Source organism: Aspergillus heteromorphus (genome assembly GCF_003184545.1).
Source record: "Aspergillus heteromorphus CBS 117.55 chromosome Unknown BO70scaffold_10, whole genome shotgun sequence".
Lineage (NCBI taxonomy): Eukaryota > Fungi > Ascomycota > Eurotiomycetes > Eurotiales > Aspergillaceae > Aspergillus > Aspergillus heteromorphus.
This window is the reverse complement of record NW_020290415.1, coordinates 687,519-711,396: the sequence shown is the minus strand read 5'-3', so window position 1 is coordinate 711,396 and position 23,878 is coordinate 687,519. Positions and strand designations below refer to the sequence as shown.

Sequence of the window (23,878 nt, the reverse complement as noted above, 5' to 3'; positions counted from 1 at the left end):
GCCGAGGCCGTCAGGAAACAAGGCAAAGGGGGTGGCCAACTTCAAGTCTATAACCAAACTACCATCTCTCATTTTGGGAAAAACCCGATAATTGTTACAGAATCGCCCTTCGAATTCCGGAAACAAAATTATTTTTCTTCAAATCTTAAATCATGTATAGAGCCAACAGTTTGTCTAAGCCCCGTAATCGAAAATCTTCTTGTTATATGCAGGTTTTCCCTCCCCTTCTTCGGAGATAAACTCTCCATGCAGAACATACTCATGCCCCATTCGCCAGACTCTCTCTCTTGGGAACATAGTCATCATTCACCGGCGCATTCAAAGCCTTCGAATGACTGAAATCTCTCAATTCCTCCAACTCCGCAAACCCAAGATGCAATAACGTTGTGACCAACCACTTCTCGAACGCCGACGCATTAAAAAAGACGTCCGGTCTATAACACACACCGTCAGCATCACCCCAACCAACCACACTCACAAAGAACAAAATCCTGAAAACGAACTTACTCTTTCATCTCCCTCGACCGCCGTGTCACCCACCGATTCAGCTTCGCCACATATGCCGTTATGACGCCAAACGCCAAAGTAGCCCCCGGAACCCTGCTGCCATGGATACTCAGCAGCGACGCCACCGGGATAGCCAACGCGTAGATATCGCTTGACGTAACCTTCTCCAGGTACGGCGTATGAGTTAATAAAAATATCGCCAGGCGCGCATACCCGAAACTATCCAATGCGCGGATCGAGAGTTTATAAAAGCCGGGAATCTCGAACACATACGAAGCGAGCGAGATGACCGGACGCAGAACAGCGGCAGTTTGGTACGGCGGACGTGTTGTACTGGGATGGCCGCGACGGAGCGACTTCACGAGGACGAAGCTGGTCCAGGACCAGATGAAGGAGGATATGACGTCGAGTTCGTTGGGGAGGATGTCTTTTTGGTCGGACGTGGCGGCGCGGATTTGGTACCGGAAGGATTCCATCAGGCCGGTGGTGATGTGGATTGGGAGGCAGAGGGTGCTTTTGTGGAATTTGGTGTGGTAGACTGGTGCGTGCTTTTGGGTGTGGTAGATGACCACGGTGGAGAGGACAATGATGTTGATGATTAACCGCATGAATTCCGGGTCTTGTGGCATCTCGTCGAGGGAAATTGATCGGAGTGTCATGTTGAAGCGTCGGCTGGAAGGCATGGAGAATGGCTCGGGGGTTGCGTCGGATTCATGTGAAGGAGACTCGCGGGATTGATTTGCCTGCACGGAGGGTTTGCAGCGCAGACACCGTGCTTTAAAGCGCTGAATATAGCCCACGACGTCATTTGAATCGATAGGCGATGGGAGACGACGAAGAAAGTTACCTGTTTTGGTATATCGGAACCAGCTTTTGCCCTGGGATAGGATTTCGGATGTCGTAAGTATACCACAACCCACATCAAGTAACAGCCCTTTTCATCCATCCTTGTCACACGTCCAGCGTTGGCACCCGATCGGAAGTATACGGAGGCATGATCCCAAGCTTTCTTCGGGGACGGGTCGGGGGAGGAACATTGTGAACGGTTGAATCTGACGGTGATTTCCAGCTGCTGATGGAAATCCGCCGGGTAAGTAATATTTCCGAGAGAATAAAGTGCTTTCATTACAGACAGGGGAAGACGACAGAGGTAAAAGGAGAACTCCACGCCCAGCTTTACCGGAGAAGAATGGAAGATTACAAAACTGATAGAAACAGTGCATTGATGGGCTAGTTACCACGGATTTGAATTGATAGTCCCCGGACAACTGGAACTACGCCATACTTCATGGCAATGTCTCTTTCTCAGGCAGCCAACGGGTAATTTTCCAAGGTCATTTCAGCTCTTCTGGGAGTGAGGTTGATCATAAGTTGCTTCACCCATGGCAAATGGAGTAAAGGACACACGCCGATATCGGTAAGATCAGTGGCCAAGGAAGGTTATTCGATAGAGCTAGCAAAGCCTTGTCACTTGAACCTTATGCACTGCTGTCATATCTTGGAAGGTGGAGAAGAGCTTCCCCGGAGTTTCCCCCAGAAAGTAGGAACGAAAAACATTCCGGGGTAATCTGCGGAAGTTTTGCAGGTCTCGGAAGTTTTATTTCCAGGGCATAGTTATACACCTTCTAGTAAGTAAATCGAGAGAAATATTCATGACTTTGAACAGAAACTGGGATCCAAGTACGGGTGGATCAGGTGTTAAGATTGGGACACTTGTCTCGTGTGGAGAGGTATAACCCGATACGTTGAAGCCATGGATGATTCCTAACTTCTTAGAAGGACTTGTGAAGAACAGGTTTCATGGTGGGATAACCTTTTCCGGACAGCCATCTGTTGATTGGGCGGGGGAATATTATCCGGGCGAACACATCAGTGTCCCACTCAGACTGCTCTTCTATAATCTTTATTTGGTGACCAAGCAGCTCTGAAGCTGACCATCATCCATAAAAGAACCTGGCCAGTCGAAACAAACCCAAGAACGGTCAAATCCGAGTGCGGCTTTCAGCCCGAATCAATTCCATCGCGACTGTCCAGTTGGCACTCTCCAGTAGGTGACCGGGAACCCGATGTCGACTGACGCTCCAAGCCCTAACAACACCAGACCACTATCATGCCATTCACCCACCCAGTCTCATCTAACGATCCCCGTGACAAAGGAAAGTTACTAAGTCTAGATGACGGAAATGGCGTAACCCATGACCGAATCCCCGTGCGGGGTCCCAACGAATGGCAGCCACTGCCGATGCTGATACCTTTGCGTTCGCAATGTCCGGATGCGATGGTGTCATCCGCAACAAACTGGATATATTGTTTTCACTGTCTCGTTCCTGAACCATGGATGGACCTGACATCCAAGTAAACATTTCACAAATTTCCGACTGATTTTATTACATCATGGTGGAGGTTCAAACTCTCGTTCAGCCTGATATCCAATATCACCCCGACTTCGCGAAGTATACGGCACGCAGTCAGCGGCGCGTCGAGGCGGAGCCCTTGCCAAAGACACTTCCTGCGGGATTCCCTGCGCAGCTGAACTCTCCCCTGGTCTGGGAGGGAGAGGATATTGAAAAGCGTGATGATTGGTTCTACCGGTTGAATGATGCTCAACTTGATGAGATTGATCAGGGGTTGAAGGAGTTCAAATGTAATTCCCCCATCCACTATTCAGTTATCTTTCTCGCTCATCTTACCAGCAAAAAACCTACCTCTGGGAGCAATCGACCAGTCTACATTTCCCCTACCAACTCTCCATCCCATCCTCCGTGATCTGTCCCGCGAAGTCCACCTTGGACGCGGATTCTTTGTACTGCGCGGTCTGCGCATCGACAATTACTCGCGAGAGGACAACATCATCATCTACGGCGGCGTATCCTCCCACATCGGCAACATTCGCGGCCGCCAGGAGGACAACCGATCAAAGGGCACTCCTTCGCGAGTCCTAGCCCACATCAAGGATGTCTCGCGGACAGTCGACCCGGAGACGATCGGCGCGCCCTCCAAGACCAACGACAAACAAGTGTTCCACACTGACTCGGGAGATATTATCTCTCTGCTCTGTCTCCAGGAGGCTGCAGAGGGAGGAGAGAGTAAGCTTGCCAGCAGCTGGCATGTCTACAACATTCTCGCCAAGGAGAGGCCGGATCTAATCCATACACTCACACAAGAGTGGCCATTTGACGGGTGAGTCGTTCCATGCAGTTGAGACATCACTGGAGACCTAATGTCTATCCAGCTTCTCCAATCCCAACCTCCCCTACTTCACCCGCCCTCTGCTCTACCATCAACCCGCGACATCCACCACCCCCGAACGTGTCCTGATCCAGTACGCCCGGCGCTACTTCACGGGTTTCATGGCGCAGCCCCGATCCACCGACATTCCACCCATCACCGAAGCACAGGCCGAGGCTCTCGACGCGCTGCACTTTCTGGCGGAGAAACACAGCGCATCGCTCGGTTTTAAGAAGGGTGATATTCAGTACGCCAATAATCTTAGTATCTTCCATGCCCGGAATGGCTTCCAGGATGGACCAGGGAAAGAGTAAGTCTTTCTAATTTTGCATATTAAGGAATGATATGTTGCTGACTGAGACACAGACGCCATCTGGTTCGCCTCTGGCTTCGGGATCCCGAGAATGCGTGGGAAACCCCGGAGCCGTTGAAGAGTCGCTGGCAAAGTCTTTACAAGGATGTTACGCCGGATGATCAGGAGTTTCCTCTTGAGCCAATTAAGCTTTAGATTGAGAAGAAGGTAAATTGATGGCATGAATTGATGTTGTTTCTACATACATAAAGTTGCGCCCCGAACCGTCTTCAAGCTCGTCACAATGACCCAAAGCTCCATCATTCCATCTGCCAGAAAATACGTGAAAATGCCACCTGATCACCAGCAGTCTGTAGCATCGTAAAAAGTACGAATGAACTCGATAGGACCCGACAGCATGACCCTGTGCTGGTATAGCAGTTCTGGCGGCATTGTTATCTTTTGCTGTTCGGCACCTCGGTGTCTCCAATATCCACGCGTACATCTTCCCTTGGGGTAGCTTCTGGATATAAGCGGTGGCAAAAATGTCGAATGTTAAATCCACGGATGCGAGTTGCTTCGAAGTAGTAAGGTGAAAGATTTTATCGAACATTGAATCATCCATGTAGTCGATATCGAATGTTGCGTCGTCGTGAGCTTTGGCCTGGGCGGCCAGTTGGCCACGAGCGGCCAGCGTCCGTGTTCAAGACGTGCTTTTTTTTTGCTCCACATTTTCGGCCATTTTCTCTTCTTCTGGCGTCGTGTGCAATTGCGCCTCCTGAAAAGAAGTTGGTCTATTTCCCACCCGTTTGATCGCGTATTCGAACCAGGACTACTTCATCAACCCGATCGGGGTTGCCGCGTCAGTGTAAACCAGGGTCTGTTTCGGCAGATTCAGCAGGCCAAAAGTGCCTGTCGGTTTTCTAGTCTACAGAACGTTTATGACTGTGTGATATAGAGAAAGCAGCTCGATCACACTCCCTGTATAGATGGCGCAATGCTTCGATTTCAATCGACCCCAGAAAGAAAAACTAGCAAGCCACGTAACATAGTTTCGGGTTTTCATCGGGTCAGAGGTGACAGAGTGACTGTGCGTTCTTTGGATAATGCTCCAGAGTATATAGGGTCTCCAAACTTGATAGATCATAGATCTGAGCCTGTATAGCCTCATAGCTCTCAAAGGCTATGTCTACCTCCAGCCACGCAAACTTGGAGGCAGGGCCCTTTTCTTCGCTACTTGCAGATCATCGTTCAGCTTTCGCCGTTTCTTCTGCAGCTCCTCCATCTCCTCTGCTGGAGGAACCTGACCACGCTTTCTCAATATTTTCATGAACTGCCAATTGTGCTGGCGGAAAGCTCTTCAGGCACACTGGAAAGCCTCATTCAAAATCCCCCCGGATTCCATACACTCGGGGCATTTTTGAAGGCTGCTGATGTTTTCAAAAACAACAGGAGATTAAGCAACAAATTCCTCACTGTTTCCTTGATCTTGATATGACGACCGGTTGTAACTGGCGAAAATTGCGTCCACCAGGACGGAAAACCTCGTTTCTAAATCTTCTAGATTCAAAACAAGCCTAGCCTTCTTAAATGTCACTACCTTCTTCGCTGTTGCTAGATTTCAAGAAGCAACTTCACCACTGCTTCCTCCCTGTTTTCATGACCCCGAGTTTTCACCGGTGAGAAGTTTTTCAACCAGACTCGTTAGTCTGGTTGAATCTTCCGAGTTTCATGGAACCACAGCATTCGCGAAGATTGCTGCAATCTTCCCTCCCTGGAGATTGAGAATCAGCTTCACCACACTGCTTCCCCGGTTCTATTATAACGGCCAGTTGTAACCGGCGAGAGGAACTATGCAACCAGGCTTAAAAGACGGGTTTGCCCTTTTCCGAGTTAAAGATAAGCTCGGCGGTTTCAAATCCTGTCGCTTTCGTCGCGCCACTGGAGATCGAGCAATTTCACGACGGCTTAGTGGATATTGTTGTTAGGGCCAGTTGTGGCAGGCGAAGAGTTGTTCAACCCAGTTTTGAAGGCTCGTTTACAATTCTCTCTAGTTCAAAATTTCGGATCTCGGAGCCTTCGAAGATTGCAGCTCTCTTTCTTCGCCCGCCGGATTTCCAACAGCAGCCTGACGATCTGTATCTTTGCTGATATTTATATCCGGTTCTTAACCAGACTTGACATTTACCTACACCTGTAATCAAGAACTGCTACTTTGAAGACACTGAGGTCTTCGAGGTTTGCGCCTTTAGGTGTCCCAATTCATCTTTGAATCTCCATCCCCAAGTCTCTATTCGATCGCCAGGGGCATCATGATGCGGGTTTCGGGTTAATTATCCTGGCGTACCATGAATAATCCGTGAAACAATTTCCTTCGATTTATGTGCGCGGAACCGGGACATAATATCCTATACTGGTGTTGTGGATAAATTGTACCTGTGTTGGTTATACACCATATTTGTCGAGGTGTCGCATGCCAAGCAAGACATTATCCAATGACGTTTACCTGGCCTTAGGGCCAGGCGTAGAGAGATTACTTCAATATTCTTGGAAGTGAGATAAGATTTGGACTGTAATCTTCGACCCCCAGCGACAAAAAGCGTGGTCGAACAGTATGCATTTGAACAGGTCATTGGAAGGTCATCTTTTGGCACAATGATGTACGGCTGTCCACGGACCGTCCATGACGCGTCAGTTGCTCGACTTCAGTGGAGCAGACTTTATCTGAGAGTCCAGTGTATAGACATAGTAATTCCGACCGATAGGTTAAATGTCTGCATGTTGCGCAGGTTGCAGAGTGCCGGAAAGGAACAGTAGACGCGAAATTATTGGAGGCCGGCTGAGGTCTTGAAAATCCGCGGGCTACCGACAGCCCAAGCCTTTGGTGTATTGAGAGCGATCATTTCCTCGATCGCTTGATCGCCACATGTATTATCGTGGTCGATTGTCGGCCGGGTGAATCGGTATTGCAGCGGGCATGTCACTGGCAGCGAGTACTAATAGATGTAGTCGGCTACCGAATCTGGTAGTTTTCTGCGTAGCGGGCCATTATATCCCAACAGGGTCCGAATGAGAGGGCCTTAGTCGACGAATAGGTTATGCTCTTCAGACGTAAAGCGTATTGACAAGTATTCTGGTCGTCTTTTTCCCGGTTTGTATCGGAGGTAAAGGAAAGATGTTCTTTGATGAAGTGTTTTCCGGTGGATTTCTGATCCCTCGTATGTAAGTACTTGGTACTTGCCTGCACCATGCCAGGTGATTTCGCATGCTGTCAGTGTCCGGCATGATATGTTTTCAGCTGGTTTTCTGGCTTGCCAGGTACTTGTTTATATCTTCAATTGAGAGACGCGGAAACGCCGCGGGCCATTTGAAGCCCGGCAGTTGTTGCGTCGACTAATGCATTTTCCCCCGTAGAGTTCTTGTAAGCACCCTTCGAGAAACCGTTCCAACGGTTGGCATGAGACGCCCCTTGATTATTGGCGACGATGCGTCAATACTGTTAAAACATTTTTCAAGAAATGCCATGGCACGTTCTGTGGTCGAGAAGTACATAATTATGGTCATGGTAGAGTCTTACTATTCTACCGTGAAGGTTAAGAACTAGCGTCAAAAGACCAGATTGTATCGCTTCAAAGCCCCAGGACTAGATTGCATAATTCAACGCAGTAATATGATTATTTACAGAAGAGAAAGAAGAGAGCCCGAGATGGATGGGGAGCGGGGCTTTATACCCCTCGAGGCAGGTATTAAATTCACGGAATCGGCGACTTCACGACATCTACCATTTGACGACTTCCACAACTTCACGTCCTTATCGGACTTGAATTCAACAGGTTGAATATCGACTCGTCAATAGCGTTGATTAACAACGATTGAGATACATTGAATTTCAATAAATTGAGTTCAAAACACTTCACCTTGACATTAACAGATTTCAAGATCGAACTTGGCCGATCCTGGTAAGCAATTTTGTCACGGTAGTGGGCATTAGACATGTACTATATCAATGAGGAATCCAATATTGAATGCAACGGAGCCTATCGATCGGATCCTCGCGCATAAGTGAATATACAGACAACACCACATACCACCTCCACACCATCGAGGGTCACTGGCTATCAGTACTGTCCAAATAGCACTGACTTGGGACTAAGTACAGCTCTTGAATACCCAATCAGGATAGCAATACAGTCAGTGAGCTGAAGTAATGGTTTCCAAAAAGGGATGCATATCATGAATACCATTGAGGAAAGCCTTGACCGCAAGCCAGCTACAAACTCGCCACCAGAGGGGACTGCACCTCCATAGTAATGCAGATCAAACAGGTCTCGACCATCGGAAAACCATGGGCGCGTTGCATGATTAGCGGCTGCCCATGCGACCCAGGAAACATATATCCCTGTGGGAGATAGAGAGAAGGATTCTGGTTTCCGATGGACAATGCACCTCTCCGAGGCGAAATTATATCTCCTCCGAGGGTATAAGATTAACTAAGTCGTATGTAACGAGCATCTAATGTCCAAGTAACGGACATGTGACGTACAACTAACGGACCTGTGACGTCTAGCTAACGGTTATCTGACTTACATTCATCTAACGTGGATCTTACGTTCATATAACATGAATCTAACGTGAACACCCATCTCCAAGTACAACGCCGACCGCACGACCCTGCAACAGAAGACCACCCCGGAGCCCAGATTCCAAAGCGTCCAGGCAGCTATAAAACATCAAGGGGTTATTGGCTGGGAGACGAGAGGGGGGAGATGAAGATCGGGTTTTCCCGTGGGAATCTGCAGGTCCGGGGCGCCCATTTAGTCTAATGGTAAATAGATCCACCCCCAAGACACCCCGAAAATGGCGGTGTAGAACCCAAACGCCCCAGAGGGAGTCATCAACCTCATCATGGACAGAAACGTGCTCGAGACAATAATATTACTTGCCGAATTCGAACAAGTTATCCACATAGTGCCGATGGCGCGGACCTCCAGAGTAAAGAAATCCGTGCTCATCCACGCCTGATTTCCCACCAAGACGCCAAAAAAACCACAAACCAGATGACAAAGACCAGCACAACAATCGCCGGCCCCGACACCCCCGGGTTGATCGGATCCATGGTTTCCAGGTCGACTGGGATGTAGTGGAATGCCACGGCGACGGCGACCAGTCCCACCGCCATCCCCCAGACCGTTGAAAGAAGGATCCGTCGCCGCCCGAACCCGTCCACAACCATCTGATTCACCCAGGTCATGAGGAAGTTCGTCCCCGCGACGACCAACCCCACGGCCGTGGAGTTGTTGAGCCCGACCAGCACGAACAGTGTAGAGGAGTAGTACATCAGCGCGTTGAACCCGCTCATCTGCGAGATGACCATCAGAGCGCAGCCGCTGATCTAGGCGGTTGGGGCTACGAGCCACACGAACCAGGTGACGGGGAGGTCGCTAACGCTGGCTGCCAGGCTTTCAATGTCGGGGACATGGTCCGCAAGTTCAAAATGCTTTGCGTCAGAGATCCTGTCGTCGAGACTGGACTTGGGCTCGTCCAAGTCAGATTTGTTTTTGTGGGAGCCTTTCTCGGCAACGTTCAATGCAAAGTTGCAGAATATCCTTATTCAAGGACATGACTCGTGTTCATACAGCTATACTTCCGCTCCATGTTACCACGGCTGAACCGATCAAAGGCCGTCAGTCCAATGGTCCAGCCCTCAGGAATATCCTGCCACTCCTCCTGCTCCTGGCCCAATTGATGAATCTTCTGTCGCGCCAAGTCGTGTTCCGACCTCGCCCGCCTCCAGACTAGGGCTAGATGACACGCCGCATTCCTCCCCAATACCGGACTGTGAACGTCGATCTTTCCCAGAAAAATGATAGAACCCCAATGGCCGGTCTTCAGTCTCCTTGTCCCCTGATACACCTCGCAACTCGGACCGGACCTAATCGGGACCTTCCGTTGCCGTCGCGTTGAGACCTAGGATTGCCATATCAGCTTCACCCCAATCCCTCCCTAACACCCAACAAGAACAAAACCACTCACAGATAAACCACCCACTCCCGGACCAAGATGCAAACACACATCCCTCGCCTATGCCGCCGCCACCCCAGCAGCATTAAGCCCTGCCACATCTCATTCCGATGCGAGTCGCAATACGACTCGACACCACGAACAATCAGACACCCCAACCCCAGTCCCTGCAAGACCCCCGCCGCCTCCGTCTCAAAACAGAAGACACGATGCTTCTGCGCTAGACCATCACGAACAAACCCGGTCTTGGGCAATGTATAATCCCGACGCAACATTTCCCCGATGCACCGTGACCCAATTATCCTCCTCGCCACAACCCCCCTCCTGTGTCGGAGGATGCACCCGTAGACGAGGATCACACCCCGCTTCTACACACGACAGCCTCGAATCAACATGCACACACGCTGCAGGGAAGAGGAAATCCGATCCTCGCCCCCGGAAACCGTACTTCGGGGCCTCATCCGCTCTAAATGCAATTTCAATGGATCGTATGCCAAACACGCCCGCTTCATTGCCACAACATCCGTCGTGGCGAGTAACTCGTCCGGAGGCGGGGACAAACACCCGGTTTGGATGAATCCATTCACTTGCATTTTGCCATGGTCGTAGGGTAGGGGATCCCCCCCGGGCTTGCGAGATCTGGTTTGCTGACGACCATGTCGCCGGCGTCGGTCTGGGTCGGGACGCCACCGGCTGTGCCTCCTAGTAGGCCGCAGCGGAGGCTGGGGAATGTGCGGCGCATGCTTGTGGCGCTGGTGGCGGCGCAGAGAGGGCCTGGGGAGGCGAGGGCGAGGATCACGAGGTTGTGCGTGGCTATGCGGCCGAGGATGGAGCTGTTTGAGTCGCTTGGTGGTTAGGTCAATGGGGGTGGGCGCGATCCAGGCTAGATTGTAGTGGCTTCGGGTGTGGTATGATGTGTTGGGTTGAGTGAAATGTATCGCAATTTTAAAGAATACAAGGACGTAAATAGATGACACAAGATGGTGAGGCTGAGAGTCGGCGCGTAGATTGACTTGGATGTGTTCGCACGGCGCTTAATACTGGTCCCGGTTGATCCCCTGAGCAACTGGTCAGTCTTGTGCCGCTTGTTGTATAATCGAACTCGTACCCCCAGCTCTTCGTGTGTTAAAACTGGGAACAGAAATGGGATTTAAACCATGCTTGCCTCTCCTAGCTACCTGGTTGCTTTTTATCGGACATGCCCAGGGGCACAGTCAAGGGTGGTAGCCTCGCAGACCTCGCGTGTTGTTCTCCGAATCTCTGGATTTTGGCAATTCTGGGTCTGCAGATGGTCGCCCGTAGAGAAAAGCAAAGTTCAAGATAAGTAATCTTCATCTGCACCCTGCTCTTGGCAATCGAGTTGGGCAATCTCAGCCGAGATGAAGGGGTCGTGCTTATCGGTCCAGACTCTCCCGCAAGACTCGAACCCTCGTATATATTCCCGACATGCAAGCCCAGCCCTCACCAGCGGACTAGTAAAAAGAACTTAATAACACCGGACTCAAAGTGTATCCAGGCGCCTAGAAAACCGTGATAGCCTTACAATAAATACCATGGACCCCCCATTCATCGAGAATTTCCGCTCAATCGGGCAAAACATCTATCTCCACGAGCCCTCAGCAACACCACAATCTCCAGACCCAGCCCTAATCATCATTTGCACTTGGTTCGGCGGCGCCACTCCCCGTCGCATCTCCAAATACACCACGCGCTATCGCCAGAATTACCCGGACACATCCATCCTGCTCCTCGTCAGCTCGATCCGAGACTTCACCGTCCGGTCATTCAACGCCGTCGACCCCAACCTCACCCCAGCACGCGATTCAATCACCCGAATCCTGCAATCCAACCCCAACGCCAGCATTCTTCTCCACGTCTTCTCCAACGGCGGATGCAACACCGTGACCCATCTCGCGAGATCAATGAAAGATGCGAGCCTTGCAGGAGGTGTAGATTTCAAATCAGCCCTGAAATTGATAGTTTTTGACTGCTGTCCGGGGGATACATCGTTCCAGCGCTTCTGGAATGCTGCCGCTGTGGCGCTGCCAACAACACAACCGGGTCGGGCTCTCGGGTCTGCGGTTCTGTATCCGACTGCGCGGGCGGTTAGTGCGTTGCAGAGTGTGGGCGTGATGAGGTCGATCGATGTTTATCGCGCGGAGTTGAATGATCCGGCGGTGTTTGGGAAGCCGGCTCGCAGGCTGTATCTCTACTCTTTGGTGGATGATATGATTCCGTGGGAGGAGGTGGAGAGACATCTGGATGAGGCGAGAGAGAGGGGGTATGAGGCTGGGGGAGTCAGGTTCGAGGATGGTCGGCATTGTGCGTTGGTTATGAGCGATGAGGAGCGGTATTGGGGGGCTGTTCGGCGGGCTTGGGAAGGGCGTGAGGGTTTCGATAGGGATTTTAAGCTATAGGCTACCCCTGTAGTGAAACCCTCGGTAAGGCGATCCTTCCTTGGCGGTATTTTCTATATACTGAGAAATAAGCCAAGATTGAAACAACTCTTGTGTCCACAGTAAACAGTCATGACAGTTGAGACAGGGAAAGCAGAAAAAGCAGGAACTGACGGATAGGTGCATAACATGCATAACATGCATCACTACTCCATGTTATCGCCTGATGTCGCCCTGGGGGGGGGGGGGGGGGTGAGAAAATGAAACTGGGATTGATTCAAGGATATGTCCTCGAATATCTATCGATCAACTCAATGCAGAATGAATTCACTAGTACAGAGACAGCTCAAGTCGCTGTTGGCCAGCATGCAGCCCCTCAGCCGCTCCTTCCGATGCCAACACAGCCCTCTTCCCCCCCCCGGTCTAGTCCGGCGAGGCTGAAAGTTCCGCCCAGCATCGCACCTTCCCATTTCCCCCTTTACCACCTCTCAACAAGACATCTTCCCCGTTGAAGTATCACCTATCCTTCCATCATCGTTCAAACCCTTCCATGGACAGAAGAGAGTATCCTGCCGAAAACCTCTCCAAGCGGAGAAGAGTTGACAACAGCCTCGATTCCAGCCAACCCCAGCGCTCCCACGATGACTACACCGTCGGCTGGCTCTGCGCTCTTGCCCTCGAAGCAGCAGCAGCGAAGGCGATGCTCGACGAGATCCATCCTCCCCTCCAGACCTCTCCAAACGACAAAAACTCGTATATCCTCGGAGCGATCGGGAATCGGAATGTCGTGATTGCCTGCCTTCCCGCCGGGGTTTACGGGACCACATCGGCCACAACGGTCGCAAGCAGCATGCGCTTCAGCTTCGGGTCAATACACCATCTGCTCATGGTTGGCATTGGCGGAGGGGCGCCTTCCGAGTCTGCAGACATCAGACTAGGCGACGTCGTCGTCAGTGTTCCAACGGCACGCTTCGAGGGAGTGGTCCAGTACGACTACGGCAAAACCGTGCAGGAGGGGCGATTCGAGCGAACGGGCAGATTGAACAAACCCTCAACATCGCTCTTGACTGCAATCACAAATTTACGGGCCGAATACCTTCTCAGGGAGAGTCAAATTCCAACTCTGGTATCTGGAATGCTGTCCAGACATCCCCAGATGGCCAGGGCATACGCATTCCCTGGTGCCCAGAAAGACCTTCTCTTCGAGTCGGACTATGAGCATGACATATCAGAGCAAACCTGCGAGAAATGCGACCGAGAAAGGCTTGTGGATCGCGCGCCTCGCCGTGACGATCGGCCGGTGGTTCACTACGGCCTGATAGCCTCCGGCAACCAGGTTATCAAACATGCCGAAACCAGAGATCGGTTGGCTGCGGAGTCGAACATCCTATGTTTCGAGATGGAGGCAGCTGGGCTGATGGACAACTTCCCTTGCCTGGTCATCAGGGGCATCTCGGACTATTCGGATTCGCACAAGAAGAAGGAATGGCAGGGGTACGCCGCTGCAACAGCCGCCGCATATGCAAAAGAACTTCTGCTTGCGATGGGAGGTACTGGATCGCGGCCTTTATCAAACACAGCAAGCCCAGTTCCCAGTGACGTGCAAGGCCACCGCAGACGGGTCATGGATGCGTTGACATTTGATGCACTGGAAAGCAGACAGGCGACAATCAAGGCTGCCCACGCAAAATCCTGCAAGTGGCTCTTACAGAAGCAAGAGTACTTGGAATGGTTGGACTACAACCGATTCCCGGAGCACCATGGCCTTCTTTGGATCAAGGGTAAGGCCGGAAGTGGAAAGTCTACCATGATGAAGTTCGCCTTTCAACAAGCTCTCACACCAAGGCAGGAGAACAATGTGACGCTCTCGTTTTTCTTCAACGCTAGAGGCGAAGACTTGGAGAAGACAACCTTTGGCATGTACCGCTCTCTATTGTTCCAGTTGCTTGAGCGCCTTCCGGAAGTACAGGTCCTACTAGATGAGGTAGACCCCTCAGCGTGCTTGGATCGGAACGAGAATGGATCATGGAACATCAATATACTTCAACATCTCTTCCGCAGAGCAATCGCTTTGCTTGGAGGTCGACGCGTCGTATGCTTTATCGACGCGCTTGATGAATGCGATGAAGAGCAGATTCGCGTCATGATTGACTACTTCGAATCCTTAGGAGACCATGCAGCATCTTCACGAGTTCAGCTCAATATTTGTTTCTCGAGTCGCCACTACCCCCATATTACGGTGGAGAAAGGGGTTGAGATGAAGCTTGAAGATCAGGAAGGTCATGCGGAGGATATCGCCCGATTCCTGCATAGCGAGTTGAAGATTGGGCGCAGCAAGCAGTCAGAGCAGATCAGACTTGAGATACTCGAAAAAGCATCGGGGATCTTCCTCTGGACCGTTCTGGTAGTTCAAATACTGAACCGAGAGTTTGAGCGCGGTCGTCTACACGCCCTTCGCAAAAGGCTGCGCGAGATACCAGGCAGGCTGAGTGACCTGTTCAGGGACATATTGACCCGAGACGGCGCAAATATGGACGATCTTTTGCTTTGTATCCAGTGGATCCTGTTCGCCAAGAGACCGCTAAAGCGAGAGGAGCTCTACTTTGCCCTACTCTCGGAGGAGCCTGAGAGCCTAGCCGAGGCCTGGGATCCCGAGGATATCACTCTTCAGGACATGGATCGGTTTATAACTAGTACCTCCAAGGGGCTTGCCGAAATAACCAAGTCTAAAGGCAAAACGGTGCAGTTCATTCATGAATCTGTACGAGATTACCTACTGAAAGAGAACGGTCTGCAGGAGCTTTGGCCTGATCAGACCAACTTCGGTCCTTCTAGCCATGATCGATTGAAGCAATGCTGTCACAACTTTTTGCAATCAAACATCTGCGGCCACGTTCCTACAGTTGAAGAAATGCTGGTTGCATCTAGAGAGAAAGTCCAACTCCTGCAAAATCACCTTAACGAAAAATTTCCATTCCTGGAATATGCAGTACACAACGTTCTCTATCATGCTGACGCTGCCGAAGGAGGCTTCGTTGATCAAAACGTCTTCCTCGATAACTTTGACCTAGCAAACTGGGTTCGATACAGCAACGCATTTGAAATATTTCGGGTCCGGCGTCACGAACTGGATGTGAGCCTTTTGTATATCCTTGCAGAACGCAATCTTGCGAACCTGATAAAGAATGTTCGACAGAAGGCTCCAGATGTCCACGTACTAGGGGGACGCTATCAGTATCCTATTCTTGCAGCCATAGCAAGTGAAAGTCCTGCTGCAGTGTCAGCTCTCTTACAGCTAGATACGAGACTACTGACAATCGAGAGGATCCGTGACCTCGTTCGGCCGATGTATGAGAAAGAGCTCTCCAGCCTGCTGCTCAAGCTAGGAGGGTATATGAATTTGCCGAAGAAAAAATCATTGTTTTCTTTTGCTCTCGCGGAGAAGAAATACTCTCTTGCTGCCGTCCTCCTTGTGACCGGTGGAGGGGGTGCCAACACGGTCCAGGCTACCGATGCGTCCGACTTCTTACATCCAGTGGCTAATTCAGAGTTGATCTGTCTCTTCTCTGATGCCGTTAAGTGTGGCAAAAGTGAGGTTTTAGCCTTTCTCATTGCAGGTTACAGTCCGAATCTTAGCATCCCCAGCCACCTAAACCGTGAGCCCTCACTGTTTCATTGGGCCATCCAGTATGGCCAGACAGCTATTGTCAGCCAAATGCTAGCCACGGGACGGATTGACCTGAATGATAGAGAAGGCGTGTTCGAAGAGACATCAGTGTACTGCGCTGCAGAGTGGGGACGCGAGGACATTCTCAGGTTAATCTTGCAAACGGGTAAATCTAATCCTACAATTCCTAATCATCACGGCGTGACACCCCTGCATGCTGCTGTCAGAAAGGGACACGTTGATATTGCGCAGCTGCTTCTGGACACTGGTAAAATGGATGTCAATGCAAAGGATAATTGCGGCGACACTGCTTTACACTACACAGTGGGGTGCAATAATCTCGATCGGCTGATGGGTTCCTATGCCTATCATCTTCGACTTGCCTCCCCCCAACACCACGTTCTCATGGATGTGCTTCTTGCCAGCAACTCACTAGACCCTGATATCAAAAATAAAGAGGGGATAACGCCCTTCTCATATGCTGCATCCAAAGGCCAGATACATGCATGTACCCGGCTCCTAGCAACAGGAAGGGTTGACCCTGATCCAAGGGATAATTATGGGAAGACGCCACTGTCTCACGCAGCAAAAGATGGAGATCTAGGCATCGTCAATCTCTTGTTGAATACGGGGAAGGTTGACCCTGACTCAAGAGATAATAATGGAATAATACCACTATCTCACGCAGCACAAGATGGACATCTAGATATCGTCGATCTCTTGTTGAAGACGGGGAAGGTTGAGCCAGACTCAAGAGATAATAATGGAATAACACCACTATCTCAGGCAGCACAAGATGGACATCTAGATATCGTCGATCTCTTGTTGAAGACGGGGAAGGTTGAGCCAGACTCAAGAGATAATAATGGAATAACACCACTATCTCAGGCAGCACAAGATGGACATCTAGATATCGTTGATCTCTTGTTGAAGACAGGACAGGTTGAGCCAGACTCTGTGGACATATTTGGACGCACACCAATAATCCACGCTGCAAGCCGTGGACATGCCACAGTAGTCCGTAGTCTTTTCGATACGGGCAAGGTGAATATATTTATAAGAGATGAGCATAACAGAACACCACTGACTCAGGCAATACAATTTGGTCATGAGGATGTGGTCAAGGAGCTTCTCAAGATGGGTCCGATGCACAGCCAAGCAAGAAGGAGCGACCTTGAAGCATTATTACCTATGTCGACAAAAAAGGGGAAGGATTTGATTGTAGAGGCTTTGAAGAGTTGGCCAGAAGGTGCCACCGGGGGTGCTGCCTGAGGTGTTACCGCCTGCGGTGACTGGCTCCGCAGGCACCTGTCTCCTGCTCCCCCTCCTTGCTAGCTAGGCACGTCGATCATCTTACCACCAGTCTAAAGGTCCCACGGCCTCGTTTCCTTGCTGTACGCTCGTGTCATCAAAATAACTCGGAAACGGGTACAGTGAGATATCGGGACAGGGGCCATGTCTTACTTGAGTCGTCATCTTTCTGACAGTGAGACATTTTGCTCTGAATGCCTGGGACTCTGAATAACATCATGATTTCCCCTTTAGGCAAGTCGTGTGGAAGCGATGAAGTCACGTGCGCACTGACTAAAGAGCCGGGGAGCTCAGAGCGCGCCATACCCGATCCGGCCAGGTCTCCCTCCAACCAGCCAATGGCGCGTCGGCAATGCAGATTGCCGGATTCGGGGCGTCAAGTCTGGTTCAGCCCAGCTCAGCGTCTTCCAGTTCCATCCATCCCCGTCCCCTTCTTCCTCATTCTGCACCTCCTGCCCATCCATCCACCCCCCAACGCCCACTCAATTGACAGGTTCGCGCCCCATCCACCTCACAAACCACCACTAACCGCCACAGACTCACTACAGCCCAGATCCATCCCACCCACCCACACACGCCCGCCAACAGCAACACAACCACCACGATGACAACCCGCGCCCTCTCCCCGACCTCCCGACCTCCCCCCGCACACCAAGCGCAGCAAAGCCACGCACCTCCCCCCCGCCGCCCGCATCTGCTACGACTGGATGGTGGTGCAAGGCAACTGCCACTACGCGCGCGACCGCGCCGTCTTCACCACGTACCGCCCGATCACGCGGCGGCTGACACACAACATCTTCAACCCGCACGAGGAGCTGGAGGTCGCGGGGGTCGGGACGGTGCGGGTGCCGGTGGTGCGGGGGCTGGGGAACCCGTTTGACACAGAGACGCTGGAGCTGCACGACGTGCTGCATATCCCCGAGGCGGTGTGCAATGGGTTCAACCCGCTGCTGTACGGGAGCAGCATGTCGTGTACGTCCGAGGCGTGGACGGGGGCGGACGCCCTGGGGCGGCCGTTGTGGGTGGCGCTGCCGTTTGCGGGGGGGTCCAGGCTGGTGTTGGCGGGGAATCCGATCGGGGAGACGGAGATTATTCAGGGGAGGTATTATTCGTTGAGTTTGTATCTTAGTCCCCAGGAGAGGGGGGAGTTGGTGGGGTAGGATTTTTTTTGTTTTTGTTTTTGTCTGTATGTTTGGGTGTGGGGTTGTTATATTGTGTATGTATATTGTTATATTGTGTATGTATATTGTTATATTGTGTATGTATATTGTTATATTGTGTATGTATGTATGTATGTCGGTATAGGTAGAGTTGTACAATATGAGCGAGCTACATGATCAGAAGTGAAAAGTCGGATGTCGGGTCGAGTTGACTTCGACACGTGGACCCCGATGACCCTGCAGGAGTCTAGACCCTAGATAGACACTAGACAGACACTAGACTAGACTGCTCGTATGGATACATTCCATTCACCAGGTCTGTGCGGATGAACCCAGTGAGAGTGAGCCTGGCCGGCCAGTACTAGTCGATACTAGACGGCTAGTGTCGCCATGTGGCGGTGGTGGGGATATGGCCTCGACGTATGGCAGCAACCCAAAGACCTCACTCGCGATGGCCCGAGGGCCCGGAATCACAGGACAGATGGTAACCGTACGAGTAAGAGTAAGGGTAAGCATCATCCGATCTGCCTAGGCAGTTGTCATCGGACGGAATGCAGGGCCGGGTGCCTAACAGACTAACAGACTAACAGCTCGCTTAGGGTTGCTTTAGTCCGACCCCAGACCCAGACGGGAGCCCTGCATTTCCCCAGGCGATGCGGCAGTTCGGGCCGTCTTCCGTATGTGATAGTCTAGTGAATGTGAATTGTGGATGTGAATGTGAGGCCATCGTGAGTTTATCTGGGCTTGGACTTTGACTTCCCATCAGCTGTCAACATCCAACATCCAACATCCAACCTCCAATCCCATCTCGTATCCCCCTCAGCTCCCAGCTACCCCGGATTCCCTAAGCCCGTTTGGACGCGGGGCAACTCCCTTGCTGCATCCATCCCTCCCCAGACGCCCGACCGATCCTATCACAGCCCCTCCATATACTAACGTTGCATTGCATCGGGCAGCGCAGACGTTCCCCGACCTGAGGGAGGGAGGGAGGGAGGGAGGGAGGGAGGTAAGTATATCTACCCTTCCTCGCCCATCCCTCGCATCTATTCCATCCCCGAGACAGTCCAGCCAGTCTCAACCCCAACCCAGACCCAGACAACGACACAGACCATGGCGGAAAAACCCGCGCCCAGCGTCTCGCACATCGACGCCCCCGATGCCCAAGAGCAAGAGCAAGTGCAAGTCCGGGACGTCAACAACGCCGCTCTGGCGGTGGCGACCATCCAGCAGAAGCCGAGTCTGTGGAGCAAGAGCATGTTCAAGGTATGCTCTCCTGCTGTCTTTCTCCTTCCCTTCTCCCTTCCTCCGTCCTCTTCTCTCCTTAATCCAATTCATTAATCGGTGATTTGTGATCCAAGCTGTACGGCTGCATCGCGGTGGCCATCCTCAACTCGTGCATCAACGGCTACGACGGCTCCCTGATGGGCTCCATCAACAGCTACCCCCAATACCGCGATTACTTCGGCTTCGACCCGAATAGCGGCACGCCGTCCACCGGCATCGTGTATGCTATCTATACGATTGGGAATATTGTGGGCTCGTTTTTCGCGGGGCCGTTTACGGATTTTAGAGGTGCCATCCCTCTGTTCTTTCCCTCTCCTCGCTTCTCCCCCTCCTTTCACTCTCTCCCTGTAAGTATTACTATACATCCACTAACCCCCCCCCTCTGATAGGCCGCAAAATCGGCATGGCCCTCGGTGCCATCTTCATCATCATCGGCACCGTCGTGCAAGCCACCTGCCACAACCTGGGCGGCTTCATGGCCGGGCGTTTCATCCTGGGCTTCGGGGTCGCCATCTCCGCCACCGCAGGGCCCGCATACGTCTCCGAGATGGCCCATCCGTCGTATCGCGGCGCCATGACCGGGCTGTACAATGTGCTGTGGTTCGGGGGAGGCATTCCCGGAACGTTCATCCCGTGGAGGACCAGTCAGTTGCAGGGCACCATGAGCTGGCGGATTCCCATCTGGGTGCAGATGGTCTTTTCGGGGCTGGTGCTGGTTTTTTGTCCGTTTATTCCCGAGGTAAGGCCCTCTCCCCCTTCCCCCCCCCCCCCCTTATCCTGCACCTTACACCTTTTTTTTTTTTTCCTGTTTCTCTTTTGTTGGTTTGTGGATTGGGATTGGAGATATACTGATGGTAAAGGTAGAGTCCCCGATGGCTCATCTCGCGCGACAAGCACGAGGAAGCCCTGAAAGTGCTGGCCGAGTACCACGGCGACGGGGACCGCAACGCCCCCATCGTGCAGCTGGAGTACCAAGAGATGATGGAGGATATCTCCAAGACGGGCAGCGACAAGCGGTGGTGGGATTATCGCGAGCTGTTTAATACACGCGAGGTGCGGTATCGGTCTATGCTGGTGATTATTATGGGTGCTTTCCTCCCTTCCTTTCCTTCCTTCCTTCCTTCCTTCCCTTCCCTTCCATTCGCATACAATATCCAACAACAACAGCAACAGCAACATCACCAAGAAACAAAAGAAGAATACTAATAACAAACAACAGCAATATTCGGCCAATGGTCCGGCAACGGCCCCGTCAGCTACTACTACCCGCAGATGCTGCGCGGCGCAGGGGTGACGAGCAACAACACGCAACTGCTGCTGCAGGGGCTGCAGAACGTGGTGTCCCTGCTGGGCGCGCTCTCGGGGGCCCTGATCACCGACCGCATCGGCCGACGCACGCAGCTGCTCGTGTCCACCAGCATCATCGTCGTGCTCTTCGCTATCGTGACCGCGCTGAACGCCACGAATGTCGTTGATGGACCGGACGGCACCCCCATCGCCAAGAGCGGCATCATGGCCCGCGCCCAGATCGCCATGATCTTTATCTTTGGCTTCGTGTATTCGGCTGGCTGGACGCCGAATCAGGCCATGTATCCGGTGGAGTGTTTGCGGTATGAGTCAAGAGCGAAGGGGATGGGGATGAATAATGTTTGTTTTTACCTTTCGTTCTCTTTTTTTTCTTTCTTTCTTTCTTTTTTCGTAGAGAAAGTTCTTTCTGTTGCTTGGATGCAACAAAGGCTTTGCTAACCATATCTGCGGCATAGTTCTTCGTCAACATCGCCTCATTCTACAATACCTTCGTGACGGGGATCGCGTTCACGGGCGCCGGCTGGAAGTACTACTTCCTGTTCATCTTCTGGGATACCATGGAGGTGGTGGTGATTTACTTCCTGTTTGTCGAGACAAGCAAGCGCACCCTCGAGGAGTTGACGGTCATCTTTCAGCAGCCGCATCCGGTCAAGGCGTCGCTGCAGAAACATGAGGTGTTGGTGACTGAGATTACCAAGGCGTAGGTAGTCTGATTGGGTAGTTGTCTTGGGGGGGTGGGATTATTTTGGGTATATCCATCTGGATTTGGATGTAGTTGAGGGGAAGGGAGGGACTGGATGAGAATCAATGTCGTATATCATATCATACACGTTTGGGGTCTGGTAGATGGGTTGCATACTTCAGGAAGTCTTCCCGATGACTGTCTCGCTTACAGCCCTAACTCTCCATCCTCCTCTCCATCCCCATTCCCACCATGCAACCCATCCTCCTCCATACCCCCCTCCACCGTCCCCCCCGTCCCCGCTGACGGAATAATCCTCTCCTCACTCCCATTCCCATCCCCCCCAGCCCCAACCATCGTACTAACAGTCCCATTCCACTGCGTATCCGGCAACGACAACGGATGTCTAAACCTCTTCTTCTGCCCATGCCGCCTCCCCATCCCACTACTCCCCATCGAACTCGGACCCCCCTCCGCCTCAGAAAGCGGATAGCTCCGCGAGGTGCTCCCTCCGCCGCTGCCGCCGCGCGTGCTGAGGTACCAGCCCGCCCGGCGTGCTAATCGTCGACACAGCGGGTAGATCATGGGTGCGTTGCCGATGATTACCGCCACAAAGGTTTCACGACAGGCCCAGTTGCCAGCTTGAGAGGCGCCGTTTGTGCCGGCCTTTTTTTTTTTTTTGTTTTGGAATTGATTTGTTAGTGTTGTTGTTGTTGTTGGGGTGGGGGAGGGATATGTAAGGGAACGCGACAGGTAAGGAGTGGGGTTTTGCTTTGAGACAACAGCGGCGAAAAGCGACCATGGCACTTGACTCGTGTTTGTTCGAGGGGGAAAAGACACACCGTCACAATCAACACGCAGCGTAAAATGCCCGCCGCCATGACAAAGATCCCGCCCGAGAAAAGCACAATCAGCTCCAGTTTCTCTCTGGTCGGAAGACGCGCTTTGAATAGGATCTGGTCTTATCAGTATCTATTTATTCTGATTTCTGTTCTTCTTCTTTTTCTTCTTCTTCTTCATCATTGTAACCATTAGAGTAGACATTCGGAAGACAGGAAGGTAGAAAGTGAAAAAAAAAAGGATGAGAGAAGAAAACGTACAGGAAACGGAATCGAAATCAGATACAAATCAGTCGTGACGTTCAGCGTCACCGTGACATAGACATCGATGTGAGAAACCGCCGGTTGGCAGTAATTGCCCGGGTCAGGGCTGATCTGCCAGTTCTTGTGCAGCGGGTGGCAGCCCACGAGGATGCTGAGGATGGTGGCGAGGTAGGTCGCTCCGATGGCGAGGTAGGCGATGCGGATGCGGATGTGCATGTTTATGAGGCCGGCTCTGCGTTTATCTTAGTATTTCTTCGGGGTTTATGGGGAAGCGTTGGGTATGTAGTAGGATAGGGAATTATGGGACGGGATAGAATAGGATAGAACACTATAAAACGGGATAGGATCGGAAAGAATCGGAGAGAGATATCACGCACGTCAACCTCGAATAAAACACCGCCATACACGCCTTCAACAGCCACAGCAGCGTCGTGTACAGCGACCACCCCAGCACCTGCGTCTTCGACCCCCCCACCCGCAGCCGGTATTCCTCCGAGTCCGGGGCCAGAGAGACGCGCTGGGCGGCCGTCATGGCGTTGTTGGCGAGGCCTTTCCACCACGCGCCGACGCAGTACGCGGCCGCCGTTTCGAGGGCGTAGACGATCTGCAAAAGTCCATTAATGAGTTAATTAGATGCAGAAGAGCATTTTAAGAAAGAATGTAATACAATGCAGTGCAAGAAAGAAATGTCCTGCAAGGGAGTATCAAAAGAAAATGGGATTAAGGGGAAGGGCAAAAAGGGGAGGAATACCCCCGCCAGCGGCATCAAATAATCATCGAGCATGAAGTTCTTGGGCCCCGCGGTGACCCATCGCGCGACGAGGCGGAAAGCGATCGTGGTGATGGCGAGAGCCAGGAGGGTGAAGGCCTCGACGACGAAGTCATCGCCGGCCATGGGGTTGGAACGAGTGGATATCCA

The 23,878-nt window shown here is 51.9% G+C and overlaps 10 protein-coding genes across 10 annotated transcripts; 5 read left to right on the top strand and 5 right to left on the bottom strand.

Annotated features, from left to right (window-relative positions):
• Window positions 1-259: 259 nt before the first annotated feature.
• Window positions 260-1,136, bottom strand: BO70DRAFT_290691 (uncharacterized protein; the record flags this gene model as incomplete). Its single annotated transcript, XM_025539364.1, has 2 exons — window positions 260-434; window positions 508-1,136. The coding sequence occupies 2 exons, from the start codon at window positions 1,134-1,136 to the stop codon at window positions 260-262; spliced, it is 804 nt and encodes a 267-aa protein (XP_025400009.1).
• A 1,738-nt stretch (window positions 1,137-2,874) lies between these two features.
• Window positions 2,875-4,305, top strand: BO70DRAFT_313976 (TauD/TfdA family dioxygenase). Its single transcript, XM_025540264.1, has 4 exons — window positions 2,875-3,151; window positions 3,201-3,687; window positions 3,740-4,045; window positions 4,102-4,305. Exons 1-4 carry the CDS (start codon window positions 2,902-2,904, stop codon window positions 4,241-4,243), a joined length of 1,185 nt encoding a protein of 394 aa, XP_025400008.1. The 5' UTR covers window positions 2,875-2,901; the 3' UTR covers window positions 4,244-4,305.
• A 4,637-nt stretch (window positions 4,306-8,942) lies between these two features.
• Window positions 8,943-9,507, bottom strand: BO70DRAFT_28452 (uncharacterized protein). The gene has a single exon (XM_025539130.1). It carries the CDS (start codon window positions 9,399-9,401, stop codon window positions 9,036-9,038), a length of 366 nt encoding a protein of 121 aa, XP_025400007.1. The 5' UTR covers window positions 9,402-9,507; the 3' UTR covers window positions 8,943-9,035.
• A 363-nt stretch (window positions 9,508-9,870) lies between these two features.
• Window positions 9,871-10,513, bottom strand: BO70DRAFT_28450 (uncharacterized protein). Its single transcript, XM_025539128.1, has 2 exons — window positions 10,061-10,513; window positions 9,871-9,994 (listed from the first exon to the last, which is right to left on the bottom strand). The coding sequence occupies exons 1-2, from the start codon at window positions 10,321-10,323 to the stop codon at window positions 9,916-9,918; spliced, it is 342 nt and encodes a 113-aa protein (XP_025400006.1). The 5' UTR covers window positions 10,324-10,513; the 3' UTR covers window positions 9,871-9,915.
• Window positions 10,514-10,623: 110 nt separating this feature from the next.
• On the bottom strand, window positions 10,624-10,833 carry BO70DRAFT_361673 (uncharacterized protein). The gene has a single exon (XM_025543095.1). The coding sequence runs from the start codon at window positions 10,788-10,790 to the stop codon at window positions 10,632-10,634; it is 159 nt and encodes a 52-aa protein (XP_025400005.1). The 5' UTR covers window positions 10,791-10,833; the 3' UTR covers window positions 10,624-10,631.
• A 705-nt stretch (window positions 10,834-11,538) lies between these two features.
• On the top strand, window positions 11,539-12,465 carry BO70DRAFT_379341 (TMEM53 family protein; the record flags this gene model as incomplete). Its single annotated transcript, XM_025545335.1, has 1 exon — window positions 11,539-12,465. Exon 1 carries the CDS (start codon window positions 11,602-11,604, stop codon window positions 12,463-12,465), a length of 864 nt encoding a protein of 287 aa, XP_025400004.1. The 5' UTR covers window positions 11,539-11,601.
• A 679-nt stretch (window positions 12,466-13,144) lies between these two features.
• Window positions 13,145-16,817, top strand: BO70DRAFT_370770 (Pfs, NB-ARC and Ankyrin domain protein; the record flags this gene model as incomplete). Its single annotated transcript, XM_025544763.1, has 5 exons — window positions 13,145-13,553; window positions 13,638-15,678; window positions 16,195-16,312; window positions 16,343-16,747; window positions 16,800-16,817. The coding sequence occupies 5 exons, from the start codon at window positions 13,145-13,147 to the stop codon at window positions 16,815-16,817; spliced, it is 2,991 nt and encodes a 996-aa protein (XP_025400003.1).
• Window positions 16,818-18,075: 1,258 nt separating this feature from the next.
• On the top strand, window positions 18,076-18,582 carry BO70DRAFT_290442 (uncharacterized protein; the record flags this gene model as incomplete). The annotated part of the gene is made up of 1 exon (XM_025539347.1): window positions 18,076-18,582. A coding segment is annotated over one exon (507 nt), but the record flags the coding sequence as incomplete, so codon positions are not given.
• Window positions 18,583-19,618: 1,036 nt separating this feature from the next.
• On the top strand, window positions 19,619-22,116 carry BO70DRAFT_313967 (putative MFS lactose permease). Its single transcript, XM_025540263.1, has 6 exons — window positions 19,619-19,845; window positions 19,941-20,154; window positions 20,256-20,605; window positions 20,731-20,953; window positions 21,086-21,513; window positions 21,630-22,116. The coding sequence occupies exons 1-6, from the start codon at window positions 19,693-19,695 to the stop codon at window positions 21,876-21,878; spliced, it is 1,617 nt and encodes a 538-aa protein (XP_025400001.1). The 5' UTR covers window positions 19,619-19,692; the 3' UTR covers window positions 21,879-22,116.
• Window positions 21,915-23,854, bottom strand: BO70DRAFT_370774 (uncharacterized protein; the record flags this gene model as incomplete). The annotated part of the gene is made up of 6 exons (XM_025544764.1): window positions 21,915-22,013; window positions 22,223-22,522; window positions 22,699-22,812; window positions 22,957-23,191; window positions 23,337-23,563; window positions 23,711-23,854. 6 exons carry the CDS (start codon window positions 23,852-23,854, stop codon window positions 21,915-21,917), a joined length of 1,119 nt encoding a protein of 372 aa, XP_025400000.1.
• Between the last annotated feature and the right edge of the window lie 24 nt (window positions 23,855-23,878).